The 20,122-nt window shown below is 42.4% G+C and overlaps 1 protein-coding gene across 4 annotated transcripts in view; it reads right to left on the minus strand.

Moving 5' to 3' along the window:
- Nucleotides 1-436: 436 nt before the first annotated feature.
- ipo8 (importin 8) overlaps nt 437-20,122 on the minus strand; it is a 236,565-nt gene continuing 216,879 nt past the window's right edge. For all 4 annotated transcript variants that reach the window (XM_068051011.1, XM_068051009.1, XM_068051008.1 and 1 more), the window contains 5 exons: nt 15,999-16,219; nt 8,108-8,313; nt 4,461-4,673; nt 3,591-3,707; nt 437-729 (listed from right to left, as the gene is read on the minus strand). In XM_068051011.1, coding sequence (XP_067907112.1) covers nt 632-729; nt 3,591-3,707; nt 4,461-4,673; nt 8,108-8,313; nt 15,999-16,219 — 855 coding nt within the window. In that variant the 3' untranslated portion in view covers nt 437-631. The remainder of the gene's footprint in view (nt 730-3,590; nt 3,708-4,460; nt 4,674-8,107; nt 8,314-15,998; nt 16,220-20,122) is intronic.

Consider the following 20,122-nt stretch of genomic DNA (forward strand, 5'->3'; position numbering starts at 1 on the left):
ATTTTTCAACTGTGCATGGTTATTAAAATTTGTCTCCCTTCAGAAAAAAGGAATCGCAACTTGTGATTTTCCACATAATCTTATACAGAGTTGCAATTTAATTATTCCTAGACTATCACTATCACAAATCACAGAAACCAACAGGTTTTACCAAGGATAATATTTCAAATGTTAAAACAGTTACCACACCGAAATTTAAAAATAGCAGAGCTGCAATAAACAGATTTTTTAAAATCTCTGGTAAATATTAAAAAAAATGATTAAAGTACTTTACTAGCATGCCACTTCTTTCCAAACTAAAATCTGAGGCAATCCACGTGCGACAGAAGGCACTATGTATCTGTATTAACCCGTCAAATGCCTGTATATTGGGAACCTGAGAGGTGGTGGTTAACCAAACCTTTCCCCGTAGTGCCTGTGGACGAGGGAGGGTGGGATAGGGCAGATGATTTTCACTCAGTTCACTTGAGGAAAAAGAATACCAACAAAACCCTCAAATGAAAATCAAGTTACAATCCAGCATTGGAAGGGTTCAACACCAGTCCCAAAGGTCTACTGACAGCTTCAGTAATGCTGATGGTGGAAGATTTTTTCATGATGCCCTGAAGTTTAATAAAACACCATCTGCAGGTCAGTTGCCCCCTGGAGTTGCTCCAAAATTGAATGTTGTAGGAACTGGTGAAGTCAAGTCAAACTTATAGCCACCCTGTCCTTCAATTTTCTTGGATTCTAAAAATACAAAAGAAAATTAAAAATTAAACAGAACTCAAATGTGAAACGGGGAAGGCCTGGAGATAGTACAAGTCACAGGAAATTTGGAATGTTGTTTGTCTTCCAAAAATTCAATCTGGGAAAATCTCAATGCTACATCAGCTTAAGTATTATTCTTAGATTTAAGGGGACACTGGACATGGATAATGGAGTCACTTATGCACCACATTTCAGTTTGATTCATTCTACTTTTAATGGTATTTTGAAACATATCTGTGATCTTTTCCATCACCATTTCCACTGCTTCAGTGACGGCAAATCAATTTGACTCAGCTCAGTCTCTAAGTGGTTCTCCTACATTGAATGCCAATATAGCAATTGTCCCCTGGTATTCAAGCAGTTTGATACAAACAATACGAAATCAAAAATACCAGGACTGGATATCTTTCTAAAAATTGGGTAATTAAAAGCATTGTGGAGTCTGATGCCACATTGCAAAGAAAATTTGCCATTTTTAACAGGGCTTTTCAGGCTCTCACCACTGATTTAAAGACATTCTAATTGATTTAATAGTTTGGACTCTTTCTCAAATTCTCATTCTTGAAAACTAAAAGTGCATTACATCTTTAAACTAGTTTCATCTTAATTTGAAATGAATGATTTTCCATGATTCCCAATGCTCTCGGTTTGGGTTTTTCAGAGAGAAAAAGGCAGAAACATGGAATGGCCCCCCAAAAAGCCAGTAAAGATCCTAGGCAATTAAAACAGAGTGTGACTTGCAGTGGCCCGGTTGATGCCTAGACTCGGTTGGGTGCCAACCATTTTGCCACAAGAAATGGGATTCAACGTGCAAGAAATTAAAAGGGCTTGCAAACGAGTCATTAACCCAGAGGTCACATAGAAAGCAAAGTAAGAGTTGTGGCAAGAGATTCATGACCGTTTCCCCACTAGGATCACACACTTCCTGTAGAACATACCCATAAGGTGTTTGTTTTCCTTGCCATTACATGGGACAAATCTTTCACATCAAAACTTCCTTGTCTCCTTAACAGTGAGGATACAATAGGCAATCAGACCTGAATGCTCAATGTGGTGACGTTTTACATAGACATGTGGTCTGAAGACACAAAAATATCTGAATTCCAATGGAAAGTGTAAGAATTTCAGGGTGTTATACTATTCCTATCAGTCTGATATCACAGCTGTGAGAAGGATGCAAAGAGGCTCCAATGTGATTTGGAGCAGTTGGGTGAGTGGACAAATGCATGGCAGATGCAGTACAACGTGGATAAGTGTGAGGTTATCCACTTTGGTTGTAAAAACAGACAGGCAGATTATCTGAATGGTGATAGATTGGGAAAGGGGGAGGTGCAACGAGACCTGGGTGTCCTTGTAAACCAGTCGCTGAAAGCAAGCATTCAGGTGCAGCAAGCAATTAGGAAGGCGAACAGTATGTTGGCCTTCATTGCAAGAGGATTTGAGTACAGTAGCAAGGATGTCTTACTGCAGTTATACAGGGCCTTGGTGAAACCACATCAGGAGCATTGTGTGCAGTTTTGGTCTGCTTACCTCAAGAAAGATATACTTGCCATGGAGGGAGTTCAAAGAAGATTTACTAGGCTGATTCCTGGGATGGCAGGATTGACATATGAGGAGAGATTGGGTCGACTAGGCCTATATTCACTAGAGTTTAGGGGATCTCCTAGAAACCTATAAAATTCTAATAGGACTAGACAGGCTAGATGCAGGGAGCATGTTCCCGATGGCTGGGGAGTGCAGAACCAGGGGTCACAGTCTCAGGATATGGGGTATGCCATTTAGAACCGACATGAGGAGAAATTTCCTCACTCAGAGGTTGGTGAACCTGTGGCATTCTCTACCGCAGAAGGCAGTGGAGGCCAAATCATCAAATATATTCAAGAAGGAAATAGATATATTTCTTAATGCCAAAGGGATCAAGGGATATGGGGAGAAAGTGGGAACAGGGAATTAGACAATCAGCCATGATCTTTTTTGAATGGCGGAGCAGGCTCGAAGGGCCGAATGGCCTACTCCTGCTCCTATTTTCTATGTTTCTATACAAAGCATTTACAAGTAAACTAGTTCAGCCTTACAGAAATTCAGCTAAATAAAGTTTAGGTATACTATTAATTCCACCTGGATACCAGCTGTGATTTGTAGTACCCTTAAGGCACTGAAGAACTTGATCAGTTTTTCAAACACACATCTTGCATTTCACACATCTACAGTAATTGTTTTCAGTAATATTGCAATTATTCAGACAACAGAATTGTACTGAAGTCACGCAGCTTCAAATTAGGCAGACAATGGGATAAGATTTGCTGTGGAACTTACTACCAAAAGGAGTAATTGAGGGGAAGCTAGATAAACACGAGAAAGGAATAGAAGAATATGTTGACAGGGCGAGATGCAGTAGGGTTGAGGGGAGACGTGTGGAACATAAATACCAGCATAGACCAGTTAGGCCGAATGGCTGTTTCTGTGCAGTCAATTCTATGTAAGATTTCCCGAATGCAAAATCGGAAAGGCATTTATGAAGAAAGTACAAACAATTTTGCTAGGATTTCTACTAATTCTTTCTAATTCCAGGAGGTCTTCCAAGACTGAGAGGCAAGCTCATCAAACTTTCTGTTTTAATACTGAAATTTGACTATCATTCTCAATGGGTCAACAAGTCCACTGGTGACATCAGCAGGTGATCAGCAGTACTACAGAAACTTATTTGTTCAGTAAAAGTGTATGTTTCAAGGCTTTCAGTAGGTGGTGAAAGGGAGAATGGAGTATGCTCAAAATCTAAGTAGTCTCATCATTTCCAGTTTCATTTAAAAAAGATACATAGTTCAGTGCTCGACACTAACCTGCTGCATTTTTCCGCTGTTCTGTCAGTGTAAAGATTTCCTGCAACTGCTTCTTTTGGTCCTCGCTCAAAGGGGCGGTGAGAGTTTGGTACCAGGCAGCATCCCTACTCTGTACCCCTGTAACGAAAACAACCCCAGATTGTAGAGTACAGAAATCTCTCACGTCAAGAACTGTATATCTCTCAGTCTGCAATGCATCATCATAACGATGTGATGCTAATTGTATCAATAAAAGAGATACCCTCCATGTTTCAAAAAGAGAAATCACAATGATTGGATCTATTGCAATTTACGTTGCTCTTTTTCTTTCTCCTTCCACCTCTCTCAAATTTCGAAGGAATGCAATTCAAGTTAGTGGTTGTGGCAGAAGCGTAATTTTACGGAAAATTAGGAAATTGGCTCAAGCTGCAACTTGATACTTTTGCCTCCTATTTTCTCAATGGTACAGCTCAGTGACAGGATGCCCTGATCCAAAATGTAGTTGACAGATATGATTGCCATGCTCAGAATAATTCCCTTCTCTCTCGATCCATATGTGTTTGCAGTTAAACAATGAGAATACATAAATACTATTGCTAACAGGTGATAGATAATGTACTGATACCCAACAAGTGATTTCTTCAGAACACATTTTAGGCCACTTCAGTGCTGGAAACAGGTCAGTCTTTGCACCAGAAGACAATTCATGCAGTGTTCATTTTTTACTTGCAGCATAAGCCACGGTGTTGTGTTGCATTGATTGGAATCATGAGCCAAGAAAATCATCACTAATTTTTCAGAAATCATCACTCTCTCATTAAATTACATTTATTTAAATGTTTAAATTTCAATATTAGCATTTGGGTGAGTGAATTGTCTGAAAACACATACTTAGGAGTGCTGATGTAAAAATCTGATATTCATCAACACTGTTGTCTTCATCCAGAGGTGTAGAGAACCCTTCAAGAGCAGTTTCTTCTAACCCATCTTCATCCCAATCATCATCATCATCATCCTCATCTTCCTGCACCTGATGCTGCTCCAGCATCTCCAGGTACTGCTGCCCTGCCTCGCGAATGTCATCTTCATCACTTGGGATCTCTTCTGAAATTGAAAATTGCATTTTAGAAAAAAATCCTATCCTCTTCTTTGAATAATGACATGGGCAGATTAAGGATTAAGGGTAAAGAAAAGAGCTCTGTTGTTAATTGATAGCTCAGCCAGTTTAACCAGAAAACAACTGATCTACAGAAATCAGTGACATTCCAATTTCAATCCCATGTCTGTGCTGAGCTGTCAGTTGGAGAGACAGTACAGTTAGAGTCAGCACCCTTGAATTTCTATTCCTGATTGCTTTTATAGGTGTCCGTGCTGGAAATATGCACATATGGCTATCATGCAAGGACAGGGTTGGACTTGGTTGTGATCCTCAAAACCCACCTGAACCCCCTTCAAATTTAAACATTCTGATGAGACTCATGAAGGATCAAACATGAATGATGGCCAACATGAGGAAGATACTGGCAAGTCAATTAGCATCTGTAGAACCATACATCAGCTAAGGAATCAAAACCTGCAGGAGAAAATGGAAAAGGAGAAAAATAGCAAGATACGGTTTGTAACTAAACCAAAATCGCCTGAAAGTTCCAGGCTTGACTCCTGGTCTGAACTGATTTAACTGATACAAGCTTTTGAGAAGGAGGTAAGAAAAGACCATAAAATCCATAATGCTCATCCTATCCATTAGACGGTGCAATTTCCAACCACTGGTAATGTTATGAGAGAAAACACTGCCCAATTTCATGAAAATCTCCAGGAAATTGCTCAACTCCATAAAACAATTAAGAAAGCTTCAAGAGATCATGGTTGCCCATTACAGGCATACTCAACGAATTCACAATCCACTTCCTTGCCAGTATGTTACAATATCCTCATGCCTCAAGAATTTCATGTTTTAGAATTATAGAATCTTCTGGCACAGATGGAAGCCATTCAGCTCATCACACTTCTGCCAACCCTTCTTAAAGGACTGTAGCATACCAACATTTACCACATATTTTAGTAACCTGTTTAGCAACCTTATCAAAAATAAATATTTTCTGGTATTTAATCTGATATTTACTTTATTTTTTGGGGATTCTTTTTAATCCTATTATCCATTTCAAAAATGTTATGCAAATTCACCACATTCAATCATTTTAAAATTGTTAAAATCTCAATTCTATCTCCCGTGAGCCTCGGCTTCTCCAAAATGAAAGAAAATTCTAATATTCTAAACTTGAACTTCTAATTAAGAGATCCAACTTGAAGCATCATCCGAGATACGGTCTTTGAGCCTCAATATTCATCACCAGATGTGGGATGCAAAATTGAACACAATGTTCCAAATGTGCAGTGCCAATCCCTTATATAACAAAAATTTGTACTTTATTTGACCAGCATTACTTTCTAGAATCTTGGTTTCCCCATAGTCACTTCACATTGACTACGAATCTTCAGTGACCGGTCTATGACTACCCATAAGTCCTACTCAAGTACTTTCTGATATATTCACTTTATTTATTTATTTATTGATACAGCACTGAAACAGGCCCATCGAGTCTATGCCGACCATCAACCACCCATTTATACTACTCCTACATTAATCCCATATTCCGACCACATCCCCACCTTCCCTCAATTCCCCTACCACCTACCTATACTAGGGCCAATTTACCTATCAACCTGCAAGTCTTTGGCTGTGGGAGGAAACCGGAGCACTTGGCGAAAACCCACGCAGTCACAGGGAGAACTTGCAAACTCCGCACAGGCAGTACCTAGAATCGAACCCGGGTCGCTGGAGCTGTGAGGCTGCGGTGCTAACCACTGCGCCACTGTGCTGCCCTATTAAATGAAATTTACCAGCCTATTGTTTCCAGGTCCCAATTCTTTACCCTATAAAACCACATCCACATGAGCTACCCATCAATCTTCAGCAATGACTCCAAACTAAGATGATCTAATGAAAATATCGATTATCAACTCACATAAAATCTCCCCAGTTCCTTCTACACTCCTGAACAGATTGAATCATATTCTGCACCACTTATTAAATGCAGGTCCATTAAATTTGGCGAATATCATCTCAAATGTTATTTCTAAATATTTTCCCCCAACAACTCAGCCAGAGTTCCCAGGCCCAGTTGCTATCCAGTGTAAAGCTTGGCTCGGGTATAAAATTAAAACCCGACCCGGGCCCCACCTGACAACAGCCAACCCGAACCTGAATGCTGGACGCAGTATACAGACCCGACCCGAACCTGACACATGTAGCTGGCTTTGGTCTGGTTAGGGTCGGGGAGCCAGGCTTTAGCTCATGGTCCCCCTCCTCGTGACTGACCCCCCCCCACCCACCTCCAGACACTGAGACACATTGAGACCGGGAGCAGCCCTGACACAGCCCATGGTCCTGCTCCCCATTACTAACCCCACCGGGTGTGAGACACTGCCAGTACCTTTTCCATCTGGAGACGGGGAAGAAGCTGCTGCTAGGAAAGGATGTTCAATGGCACGGCCTGGCGAGCGGCGTGGCCAGTATCTGCTTCTGGGCCCATGGTGTGGGGAGGGGGTGTTGGTCTGAGGTAAAGCCTGGCTCGGGTATAAAATTAAAACCCAACCTGGGCCCGACCCAACAACAGCCAACCCGAACCCGACCCGGGCCCGGGCTCTTTAATTTTTTGAAATGCCTGACCCGACCTGAATACGATATATGTAGTCGGATTTGTTCAGGTTCGGGTCGGGAAGCCAGGCTTTAATCCAGTGACCCTTCCTGGAAGCTTGTGGATATTGCCGAAGCCATCTGATTCCATCTGACTAAACAGGTTTCCCACACCGCCATGGGGAATTGTTACCATAACTTACCTGCATGCTTTTATTAAAACATTAAACATAACTTTGCTCAGTCTATCACTGTACTCTATAAAAATAAAGTGGGGGAACACTGGGAGCAAAAAGTACTCCCCCTAGACTTTTGCTCTCCTTGAATTTCCCTGCGACAAGACAGTGCAAGACAGGCTCATTACAGTTAATAATTACCCGAAGGTTGTGCCAAATGTTTTAATTATAGTGTTTGGTTATATAATGTTTCTCAAACCAGTAAGTACAAGGGTTGAAAATGACTTTAAATGGGAATGGGACCGTCACAAATGGCCTCAGAAGTCCTGGGGATGAGTAAGAGGAGGAAATCAGCCAAGAGCCACACTCCTGATAACCCTCGACAGAAAATGTACACGTGAATGTTGGATAGTTATATTATTCAGTTTGGTTGCATTCCTGAAGCCCCTGCAGCAATGGTCAAATAGTCTGCTGATTCTCACAATAAAGGCCAACTGGAGAAGGTACCAGATGGCAACCAGCTAATGTGGAACCAAACCCAAACAGTTAATTCCTTGAGGAAAGGATGAAAGAAAATCACTAGGAAATTTAACAAACTATATACACACACAAAAGAAGAGTTCATATTCATTGGAAAAGTAAATGTACAACAAAAAACAATGAACCATTTTCTTCAGTGTCCTCTGTTTCCTCTTCGCCATTCTCGATCTGGTCATTGGGAGCTCTGCTCGCATACGCTCGCTTTAGGCCAAGGAAGAGGAGCAGCAAGGAAGGTAGAATCTGCGCGGCCACGGCATCCACAGCTTCTGGTCTGTTTTGCATTTCCATTAGCGTGCTCAGACCAATGATACAGACCTTTCGATCATGAAGCCTGGCAATAAAAGTAATTATAACAGAGACATTAAACTGCAGTCGGAACAAATTATCAAATTCAGTACAGGCAGATAATCTTGTAATCAACTAAATCATTTTCTTTTAAAACATTTAAATAATGAAAATAAATTAAGCAAGCAATGATGAATTCACTAATGATATGAGCATTGTAAAACCTTTTGATCATCTTCCTTGCTGATGTGTTACTACTATTGCAATTACCAACGTTTAATCTTGTCACACAACAGGGACAAAACATATTAGAAAATACTGTAAATTCAAGGTAAAATAACTTCCATGCTGTGTGCCGAAGAGCAATTCAGATACTCCTTTTGCTGCAATATTTCATTTTTCCACATCCTTCCATTACAATAGGACTGTGTGGTACAGATCTCTATCTAATGGATCATGGAAACTGTTGAATAATCGAGACACTACACTGCTTTTTTGCTTCTGTTTGGTATATTTAGATTATATAATCAAATTCCCAGCATGTGCAGCCTCATATTAACCCATTTCAAAAAAGGGACACTCAAAATAAAGGCTATCAGTCCTGACGACCAACGGTCTCCTGACCCACAGCCCAGGTGATCAGTGGGCACCCCCGACCCACAGCCCAGGGGATCAGTGGGCGCCCCCGACCCACAGCCCAGGGGATCGGTGGGCGCCCCCGACCCACAGCCCAGGAGATCAGTGGGCACCCCCGACCCACAGCCCAGGGGATCAGTGGGCGCACCCGGCCCACAGTGCAGGGGATCGGTGGGCACCCCTGACCCACAGCCAGGGGATCGGTGGGTGCCCCAACCCACAACGTGTACTGGGACACCCAGACCCCTTTGCATTTCAGAGTTCTGCAATCTCTTTCCATTTAAATAATATGTTGTTTTCTATTCTTCCGGTCAAAGTGGACAAGTTCACACTTTCCCACGTTATACTCCATTTGCCAAATCTTTGCCCACTCACTTAACCTATCTATATCCCTTTGCAGACTCCTTATGGCCCCTTCACAACTTGCTCTCCTACCTATCTTTGTGTCATCAGCAAATTCAGCCACCATACATTCTGTCCCTGCATCCAAGTCATTGATGTAGATTGTAAATAGTTGAGGCCCCAGCACCGATCCCTGTGGCACTCCACTAGTTACAGCTTGCCAATCCGAAAACCACCCATCTATGCCTACTCTCTTGTTTCCTGTTAGCTAACCAATCCTCTATCCATGCTAATATGTTACCCCCTACACCATGGACTCTTATTTTGTTGAGTAACCTTTGATGTGGCACCTTGTCAAATGCCTTCTGGAAATCCAAGTACACCACATCCACAGGTTACCCTTTATCCACGTTGCTGGTTACTTCCTCAAAGAACTCTAATAAATTAGTCAAACACGATTTCCCTTTCACAAAATAATGATTGCACTGAGATTTTCTAAATGACCTGCTATAACATCCTTAATAATAGATTCCAGCATTTTCCCTATGACAAGGTTAAACTAACTGGCTTTCCTGCTTTCCATCTTCCTCCTTTCTTGAATAGCGGAGCTATATTCGCTATTTTCCAATCTGAATGAGACCTTTTCAGAATCTAGGGAACTTTGGAAAATTAAAACCAATGCATCCACTACTCAGCAGGCACTTACTTTTAAGACCCTAAGATGAAGTCCATCAGGACCTGGGGACTAGTCAGCTTTTTGTTCTAATAATGTCCTCAGTACCCTTTCCTTGGTGTTGTTAACTGTTTCAAGTTCCTCACTTGCTTTCAACTCTTGATTCACAATTATTTCTGGATGTTATCTGTATCCTTTAGTGAGGACAAATGCAAAAAATCTGTTCAATTCCTCTGCCATTTCCTCATTTTCCATTATTAACTCCCCAGACTCAATCTCTAGAGGATCAATACTCACTTTACATACTCTTTTCCTTTTTAAATACCTGTAGAAACTCTTACTAACCATTTTTTATACTCCTGGCTAGCTTTCTCTTGTACTCTAATTTCTCTCTCATTCTTTTAATCATTCTTTGCTGCTTTTTATATTCTGTCCAATCTTCTGATCTGCCACTACTCTTCCTCAAATTGTATGCTTTTTCTTTCAATTTGAAACTACCTTTAACTTCGTTTGTTAGCCACGGATGATGCGTTCTTCCTCTAAAGTCTTTCTTTCTCACTGGAATGCATCTTTGCTGAGTGTTATGAAATACCTCCTTAAACGTCTGCCACTGCATCTCTACTGATCTATCCCTTAACCCAATTTCCCAGTTTACTTTAGCCAGCACTGTCTTCAAACCCTCACAATTACCCTTATTTAAGTTTAAAACACTCTTCTCACCCACAAACTGAATACAAAATTTAATCATGTTGTAATCACTGCTACCTAGGGGCGCCTTTACTACGAGGTCATTAATTAATCCTGTTTTGTTACACATTACTAGATCTCGAATAGCCTGCTCTCTGGCTGGCCCTAGGACACGCTGCTCCAAGAAACTGTTGCACTCCATGAATTCATCCTTCAGGCTACCTCTGCCAATCTGATTCGTCCAATTTATCTGCAGATTAAAATCACCCATGATTATCGCTGTACCCTTCTCACAAGCTCCCATTACTTCTTCCTGTATACCCCGTCCTACAATGTGGTTACTGTTAGGGGGCCTATGAACTACTCCCACAAGTGACTTCCTACCTTTACTATTTCTTATTTCAACCCAAACTGATTTTACATCTTGATTTTTTAGAACTAAGGTCACCTCTCTCTATTGTTCTAATGTCATCTTCAATTAACAGAGCTACCCCTCCACCTTTTTGTAGTTTCCTATACTTCTGAAATGTCAAGTACCCGTGAATATTCAGGTCCCAGCCTTTGTCATCTTGCAGCCATGTCTATGTAATGGCTATCAGATCATAAATACTTATTTCTATTTGATCTATCATTTGTTTTGTTACGAATGCTACACGCATTCAAGTACAAACCCTTTAGTTAGAGTCATACAGTTATACAGCACAGAAACAGGCCCTTCAGCCCATTGTGTCTGTGCCAGCCATCATGCACCTATCTATTCTAATCGCATTTTCCAGCACTTGGCCCACAGCCTTGTATGCTATGGCGTTTCAAGTGCTCATCTAAATACTTCTTAAATGTTGTGAGGGTTCCTGCATCTACCACCCTTTCAGGCAGTGTGTTCCAGATTCCAACCACCCACTGGGTGAAATTTTTTTTCCTCAAATCCCCTCTAAACCTCCTGTCCCTTCCCTTAAATCTATGCCCCCTGGTTATTGACCCCTCCGCTAAGGGAAAAAGTTTCTTCCTATCTATCCCCCTCATAATTTTGTATACCTCAATCAGGTACCCCCTCAGCCTTCTCTGCTCTAAGGAAAACAACCCTATCCTATCCAGTCTCTCTTCACAAATGCGCCAGCCCAGGCAACATCCTGGTGAATCTCCTCTGCACTCTCTCCATTGCAATCACATCCTTCCTATAGTATGGTGACCAGAACTGTACACAGTACTCCAGCTCCTAGCGTTTTATACAGCTCCATCATAACCTCTCTATTCTTATATTCTGTGCCTCGACTAATAAAGGCAAGTATCCCATATGCCTCCCTAACCATCATATCTATCTGTGCTGCTGCCATCAGTGATCTATGGACAAGTACACCAATGTCCCTCTGACGCTCTGTATTTATTAGGGTCTTACCATCCTTTGTATATTCTCTTGCCTTGTTAGTCCTCCCAAAATGCATCACCTCGCACTTCTTAGGATTAAATTCCATTTGCCACTGCACCACCTATCTTACCAGCCCATCTATATCGTCCTATAATCCAAGGCTTTCCTCCTCACTATTTACGACACCACCAATTTTTGTGTCATCTGCGAACTTACTGATCATACCTCCTATATTCATGTCGAAATTATTAATGTACACTACAAACAGCAAGGGTCCCAGCACCGATCCCTGTGGTACACCACTGGTCACAAGCTTCCACTCGCAAAATCAACCCTCGACCATCACCCTCTACCTTCTACCACTAAGCCAATTTTGGATACAATTTGCCAATTTGCCCTGGACCCCATGGGCTCTTACCTTCTTGACCAATCTCCCAAGCCTTACTGAAGTCCAATTAGACTACATCAACTGTTCTCCCTTCATCTACACATCTAGTCACCTCCTCGAAAAATTCAAACAAGTTTGTTAGACACGATCTCCCCCTGACAAAGCCATGCTGACTATCCCTGATTAATCCCTGCCTCTCCAAGTGGAGATTAATCCTGGCCCTCAGAATTTTTTCCAATAGTTTCCCTACTACTGATGTTAGACTCACTGGCCTGTAATTACCTGGTTTGTCCCTGCTACCCTTCTTGAATAATGGTACCACATTCGCTGTCCTCCAGTCCTCTGGTACCTCTCCTGTGACCAGAGAGGATTTGAAAATTTGTGTCAGAGCCCCTAACTCCTCCCTTGCCTCACATAACAGCCTGGGATACATCTCATCTGGGCCTGGGGATTTATCCACTTTTAAGCTCGCTAAAGCATCCTCCCTTTCAAAGCTAATTTGTTCAAGTGTATCACAATCCCCCTCCCTGATCTCTACACCTACATCGTCCTTCTCCATTGTGAACACAGATGAAAAGTAATCATTTAAAACCTCACCTATGTCCTCCGGCTCCACACACAGATTGCCACGTTGGTCTCTAATGGGCCCTATGCTTTCCCTGATAATTCTCTTGCCCTTAATATAAAATGCCTTGGGATTTTTCCTTTATCTTGCCTGCCAGTATTTTTTCATGCCCCCTCTTCGCTCTCCTAATTACTTTTTTAAGTACCCCCCTACACTTTCTATACTCCTCTAGGGCCTCTGCTGTTTTCAGCCCTCTGAATCTGCCATAAGCCTCCTTTTTTTTCCCTTATATAATCCTCTTATATCCCTTGACATCCAGGGTTCCCTGGACTTGTTGGCCCTACCCTTCACCATTACGGAAACATGTTGGCCCTGAACACTCGCTATTTCCTTTTTGAATGACTTCCACTGGTCTGATGTAGACTTTCCTACAAGTAGCTGCTCCCAGTCCACTTTGGCCAGATCCTGTTTTATCATATTGAAATCGGCCTTCCCCCAGTTCAGTACCTTTATTTCCGGTCCATCTTTGTCCTTTTCCATAACTACCTTAAATCTTCCAGAGTTATGGTCACTGTCCCCGAAATGGTCCCCCACTGACACTTGTACCACTTGTCCGGCTTCATTCCCTATGATTAGGTCCAGTACTGCCCTTTCTCTTGTAGGGCTTTCTACATACTGGCTCAAATAGCTCTCTGGATGCACTTTAAGAATTCCACCCCCTTTAAACCTTTTGCACTAAGACTATCCCAGCTGATATTGGGCAAGTTGAAATCCCCTATTATTACCTTATTATTTTTACACCTCTCTGAGGTTTGCCTACATATCTGCTCCTCTATCTCTCCCTGACCGTTTGGAGGCCTGTAGTACACTCCCAGCCAAGTGATTGCCCCTTTTTTGTTTTTAAGTTCTACCCATATGGCCTCATTTGAGGAATCTTCTAAGATATCATCCCTCCTTACTGCAGTAATTGACTCCTTGATCAGCAGTGCAATGCCTCCTCCTCTTTTACCCCCTTCCCTGTCTCGCCTGAAGATTCTTGTACCCTGGAATATTGAGCTGCCAGCCCTGCCCTTCCCTCAACCACGTCTCCGTGATAGCAATAACATCAATATTTCCATGTGTAATTCAACACCCAAATTCATCTGCCATACTAGTAAGACTCCTTGCGTTAAAATAGATGCAATCCAGCCTTGCATTATTTGCTTGTGCCTTAACAGGTCTATATTTGCTCTGGCTTCCAGACTGACTCCGTTTCTCTTATACATTTGACTGTGCATCACCCCCTACTGTACCTCCACTCTGTATCCCATCCCCCTGCCAAATTAGTTTAAACCCCCCCAACAGCACTAGCAAACCTCCCAGCAAGGGCACTGGCCCCGTTGCAGTTCAGGTGCAACCCGTCCAACTTGTACAGGTCCCATCTTCGCCAGAAACAGACCCAGTGATCCAGGAAACTAAAGCCCTCCCTCCTGCACCATCTCCTCAGCCACACATTCATCTGCTCCATGCTCCTATTCCTATACTCACTAGCACGTGGCACCGGGAGTAATCCAGAGATTACAACCTTTGAGGTCCTGATTTTGAATCTGCTACTTAGCTCCCTAAATTCTTGTTGCAGGACCTCATCCCTCTTTCTACCTATGTCATTGGTACCAATGTGTACCACGACCTCTGACGGTTCACCCTCCCCCTTCAGAATGTCCTACAGCTGATCCGTGACATCCTTGACCCTTGCACCAGGGAGGCAACATACCATCCCGGAGTCACGTTTGCAGCCACAGAAACCCGTGATGCCACAGACTTGGCTCTTGCTGCATTCCCCTGAGAAGCTATTTCCCCCAACAGTATCCAAAGCAGAAAATCTGTTAGCTAGGGAGATGGACCCAGGGGACTCCTGCACTACCTGCCTAGTTCTTCTACTCTGCCTGGTGGTCACCCATTCCCTTTCTGCCTGAGCAGTCTTTACCTGCGGTGTGAACACCTCCCTGTACGTGCTATCCACGATGACCTCAGACTTGCAGATGCTCCATAGTGTCTCCAGCCGCCACTCCAGATCCGAAATGCGTATTTCGAGTAGCTGCAGCTGGAGCCACTTCCTGCACACGTGTTCGCCCTGGACACTGGAAGTGCCCCTGACTTCCCACACTGCACAGGAGGAGCACTCCACGTTGCTGAGCTGTCCTGCCATGACTTACCCTTAATTTACTCCCTTAAATTACCCAAAAATTAGATTTACACTAGGGACCTTGATTCCCTAAAAAGAAAACACTACCTACTGTATAAAAAAAAACTGTAGACCTTTCTCTTTACTTTTTTTACTTACCCAGCTATTTAGTGTTGTTCTCTTACAGCAGTTACTCACCAACCAGTCATCTTGCAGCTTTCCTGTGATGTCACTGTTGGCTTTTCTTTTCTTTTTTCAAAACTCTGGCACGTCTGGACTGCTCTCCGCTCCGGGAAGGTAAGTGTCTAGGCCGCGATCCTCGGGCTGTATTTATCCGCTCCTCTCTCGGCATTCTCCCCTCAGGTCCGCTCCTCTCCGTTCTGCTCCCGGAAGGTAAGTGTCTAGGCCGCAATCCTCAGGCTGTATTTATCCGCTCCTCCTCGGTGTTCTCCCCGCAGGTCCGCTCCGCTCCCGGAACCTCCAGCCTTAGCTGCTTGCACACTCTTAATTTGTACATTCTGTCCCTTCCTGCCACTGATTATTATTTCCCATAGCTTTCTCTGCTTCAGCGACAACTGTCTAACAGTATCTCTAGTCTTTCCTCATAGTGGCCGTTTCTCAACCTCAACAATAACCCGGGTGAATCTCCACTGTACACAATATATAAACGGCATCCTCTCTATAATGAGGCATTGAAAACTACAGTAATTGTACTCTTAACTGTAGGCTAACCAATGTGTTTGTATAAATACCCTTGTACTCTATGCAACTATTTACAAAACCCAAAACATTGCTGGCCTTTTTCATGACTTTACCTACCTCATGTGAGTACTTTATTTTGGGAATTGCAATAGGTCCTGTAATGCAGCGAACCACACCGATGATTTACCTAACCAAAGGATTCACTTACCCAAGAAAACAATCTGTGTCATTCATCCACTGATTAATAAACTGTGCTGTGATTGGCTCTGCACTGTGCGAAAAGTGAATGTTTTCCAAGGTATTCACAAGCAGCACGGGACTGTAGTAAAGGGCCGCAATGGCCACCTGAAGACACATAGTCCGGAGTTCACTTGTTTTAACTCCACGAGTTAATCGTTCCAGGACTGCTTCAACAAACAATGGAATACACTAATGAGACAGAGAAAATTTTTTAAAAGAATTTTCAGGCTGTATGTGAGCTGCTTTTTTTACAAAAAAACTATTTTCTTCCCTTTGTTCCTGCATTGACTGTCCAGTAACTTGTGTCCTTCACATGTAAGCCGAGACATGAGTGCTAGCTGGCTGTTTCTGACTGCCTCTCTCCCAGATCAATCATGTCCTCAGCCAATATGCACACACCCTTTTTAGTAAGCAATCACTGAATGGTGATCAGGACTAGGCTGTGATGCCTGCCACAGTTGAATAGCACATTAACACTCGTCGTCTGGGTTAATGCACAAAGAACAGCATTTTAATCAAAGTACTTTAGGGCGATTTGTGTCTGTAGAACCATGCATCAGCAAGTGTCAGCTCATTCAGGTCAGGACGGCAGCAAACTGAGTGGGGGACGGGAAGAATTTAAAAAAAGTTACCTAAAAAATGAAAATAGCTGCTAGAAAATGTTCAAAGTAAACATTATAGTAATAAATGTACTTTAAGAGGTGTTAATAACACCAACAAAAACCATGCAATTCCATTTTAATTTTTAATACCAGCAGCAAAAAAATCCAAGTTTCCTTGTCAATCCTTATGCTTTTCACGCACCCAATCTTTTTGACTGCCTGAAAGGGCGTGGAAGTAGGTACAATAGTAACTTTCTGAAAGGAACTGGATAATTACTTGAAAAGAAAAAATGTGGAGAACTATGGGGAAGTACTTAGGAGTGGGATTAATTGAAGAGCTCTTTCAAAGAGCTGGCACAGACATGATGGACTGAATGGCCTCCTTCCGTACTGCATGACTCTTGAGGACTCCAATGAATATTTTCATTCAATGTTACATAATGTAAGATTAGAAGTGCAATTTTTTATTGTGCACACTGCTAGTACAAGACATGTGCCATGTGTTTGATACGCACAATATAACAAAGAATATATTATTGTAAATTATTACTGGGAAAATTTTCTTCAGCGAAAAAACAAATTTCTGAGCAGTTAAAACACACCTCTTTTTTTAAAAGCAGATTTAACATTATTTATGTTGCAAGAAATATGCAATCAACTTAAGATTTTTTTTTAAACAAAGTATGTAACCATATACACAACCTTAAGGGAAAGAGTAAGTGCACAGCAAGCCATTATCAGGAATCATGCATCTATCAGATTATCATAATGGAGCACAGACATGAGGGAAAATGATGCACTATAAAAAAAGAGTGATACGAGTTGCTGGATCACAACTCTGCCTGCGATTCAACCAAATACTGAGCTCCCAATACAAGGAAGGTTCAGTGGGTAAATGCACTGACTGAGCAAGAGAGACCAAAGAGGACTCCAATTCAATTCTCGGTCTGCTAGGATAGCTCTTCGCCAGTTCAGCAGTGGGAGTACCATCAGTCTCAGTAGCCTTGCACTAAGGAGGGAGATAAGTTCCCTTTCTGATCTCTATCCCTGTTGGAATATTAGAGAATTGGGTTCAGCCATAATTCCTTTTGAAGTCAAATACTCTGCTGATACTGTCTAGCCTTGCACATGATAAAACAGCCACTTGGGACAGGTACCTGAGTGTGGTGGCCATTCAAGTAACTGCCCCAAATATGGGACTGAAAAATAAAGGCATTTGATACAGTGCCAAAGAACAGACTTGTGAGCAAGATTATTGCTCATGGAATAAACGGGACAGTAGCAACATGGATATGGAATTGGCTGAGTGACAGGAAACAAAGAAGTTAATGGATGTTATTCGGGCTGAAAGAAGGTTTGTAGTGGAGTTCCCCAGGGGTCAACGTTGGGACTGTTGCTCTTCCTGATATATATTAATGACCTAGACCTTGATGTACGGGGCACAATTTCAAAGTTTGCGGATGATACAAAACTTGGAACAATTGTGAACTGTGTGGAGGATAGTGTAAAACCTCAAAAGGACATAGACAAGTTGGTGGAATGAGTGGACAGGTGGCAGATGAAGTTCAATGCAGAGAAATGTGAAATGATTCATTTTTGGCAGGAAGAACATGGAGAGACAATATAACATAAAGGACACAATTCTAAAGGGGGTGCAGGAACAGAGGGACTTGGGTGTATATGTGCAATAGTCATTGAAGGTGAGAGGACAGGTTGAGAGATGGAATAATAAAGCATACAGTATCCTGGGCTTTATTAATAGGGGCATAAAGTACAAGAGCAAGAAGGTTATGTTGAACTTGTATAAGACACTAGTTCGGCCTCAGCTGAAGTAATGCGTCCAGTTCTGAGCACCGCACTTTAAGAAAGATGTGAAGGCAGTGGGCAGAGTGCAGAAAAGATTCACAAGAATGGTTCCAGGGATGAGGAACTTCAGTTATGAAGATAAATTGGAGAAGTCAGGACTGTTTTCCTCAAAGAAAAGGTGGCTGAGAGGAGATTTGATAAAGGTGTTCAAAATCATGAGGGGTCTCGACAGAGGAGATAGGGAGAAACTATTCCAAATTGTGAAAGCATCGAGAATGAGAGGGCACAGATTTAAAGTAATTGGCAGACGCAAAAGTGACATGAGGAAAAATGTTTTCATGCAGCGAGTGGTTAAGGTCCGGGATGCACTGCCTGGGAGTGTGGTGCAGGGGTTCAACTGAGGCATTCAAAAGGGAATTAGACTGTTACCTAAAGAAGAATGTGCAGGGTTACGGGGAAAAAGTGGGGGAATGGCACTAGATGAATTGCTCATTTGGAGAGCTGGTGCAGACACGATGGGCCAAATGGCCTCCATCATTGCTGTAATAATTCTGAAGAAAAATAGCATTGCTGAATAGTTCATATCTGAAACCCTCTGGTCGCTGCATGGCCCCCACCTGCCAAGAATGAGGCACATTAATTTTGCCACATGGACATTAAAATTTCAAATTGTTGCTGGGAAGAAGAGAAGGCCTGTTACAAGGGGCTACCAGGCCCCTGGCTGGAAAGACATTTTTGCATATTAACAGACAGTGTTGGAACAAAGAAGCTATCCCCTGCTCCAATACAATACACAGTACAGACCTGGTCAAACCAGTCGGTCATGTGACCACCCTGTTGGCCAACTTGGGGAGTTTTAAATTTTAGAGACAGTGTTTGAACTAGCAGAAAGCTATATGATCCTGGACTGAGGCAGACCTCCCCTCTCTCCTGTCTGCTCCCATCTCTTTCTCACAGAACTCCAAAAACCCAATGAAGACACATGAACCCCAAGAAAGGTCTCCTACAGTGGACAATAAGAATACAAGAATAATGCTGGGCTCCAACAAAAAGCAAGAGCTACCTACAATCAAGGACTATACAGTGAGCTCGAAGAACCATAACAAAAAATCTTCAGATATTGCCTCAAACCTTTCCACTTGATTTTTCTTCTACTCTTTCTGTCCCTATCTGCATGTGTGTATCGCATATGCATGCTAGCTTGGGCGTGTCGTGTAACCATCGGCCTCAACTGAATTAGAGTTTAAGTTTAATAAAATTTCAACTTTCTTCTTTAAACCTAAGAAAGCCTGTTGTGCTGGTTTCTTTACCTTAAAATTGGAAAGTGGTGAACAAGGATTCACCAAAGGGGGAGGTAAAAACAGTGTGTTCAAAAGTAAAACCCTGTTACAGTAAGACCAGGTGAAGGCTAAAAGGGACCCCTAGATCTCTTTCTCACCTGGTCGTAACATCACAGTTACTGATCCCAGCAGTGTTTGTTACAGAGCTTAGAGGGTCCTTCCACAGGTTAAATATATGCACCACTCAGCAGCAACACTTACCTTGTCAGGGATAGTGTGTAGTGCAGAGACTCAGCTGATGTCGATAAGAAGATTAAAAAAATATTCTCAGGAATTAAGTGAATACTTGGCATTATTTCAGTGTATAAATGGGGCCTATTTCATTAGTTAATGACTGCGTTCGC

The sequence above is a fragment of the Heterodontus francisci genome, chromosome 18 (assembly GCF_036365525.1).
Source record: "Heterodontus francisci isolate sHetFra1 chromosome 18, sHetFra1.hap1, whole genome shotgun sequence".
NCBI classification, from domain to species: Eukaryota; Metazoa; Chordata; class Chondrichthyes; order Heterodontiformes; family Heterodontidae; genus Heterodontus; species Heterodontus francisci.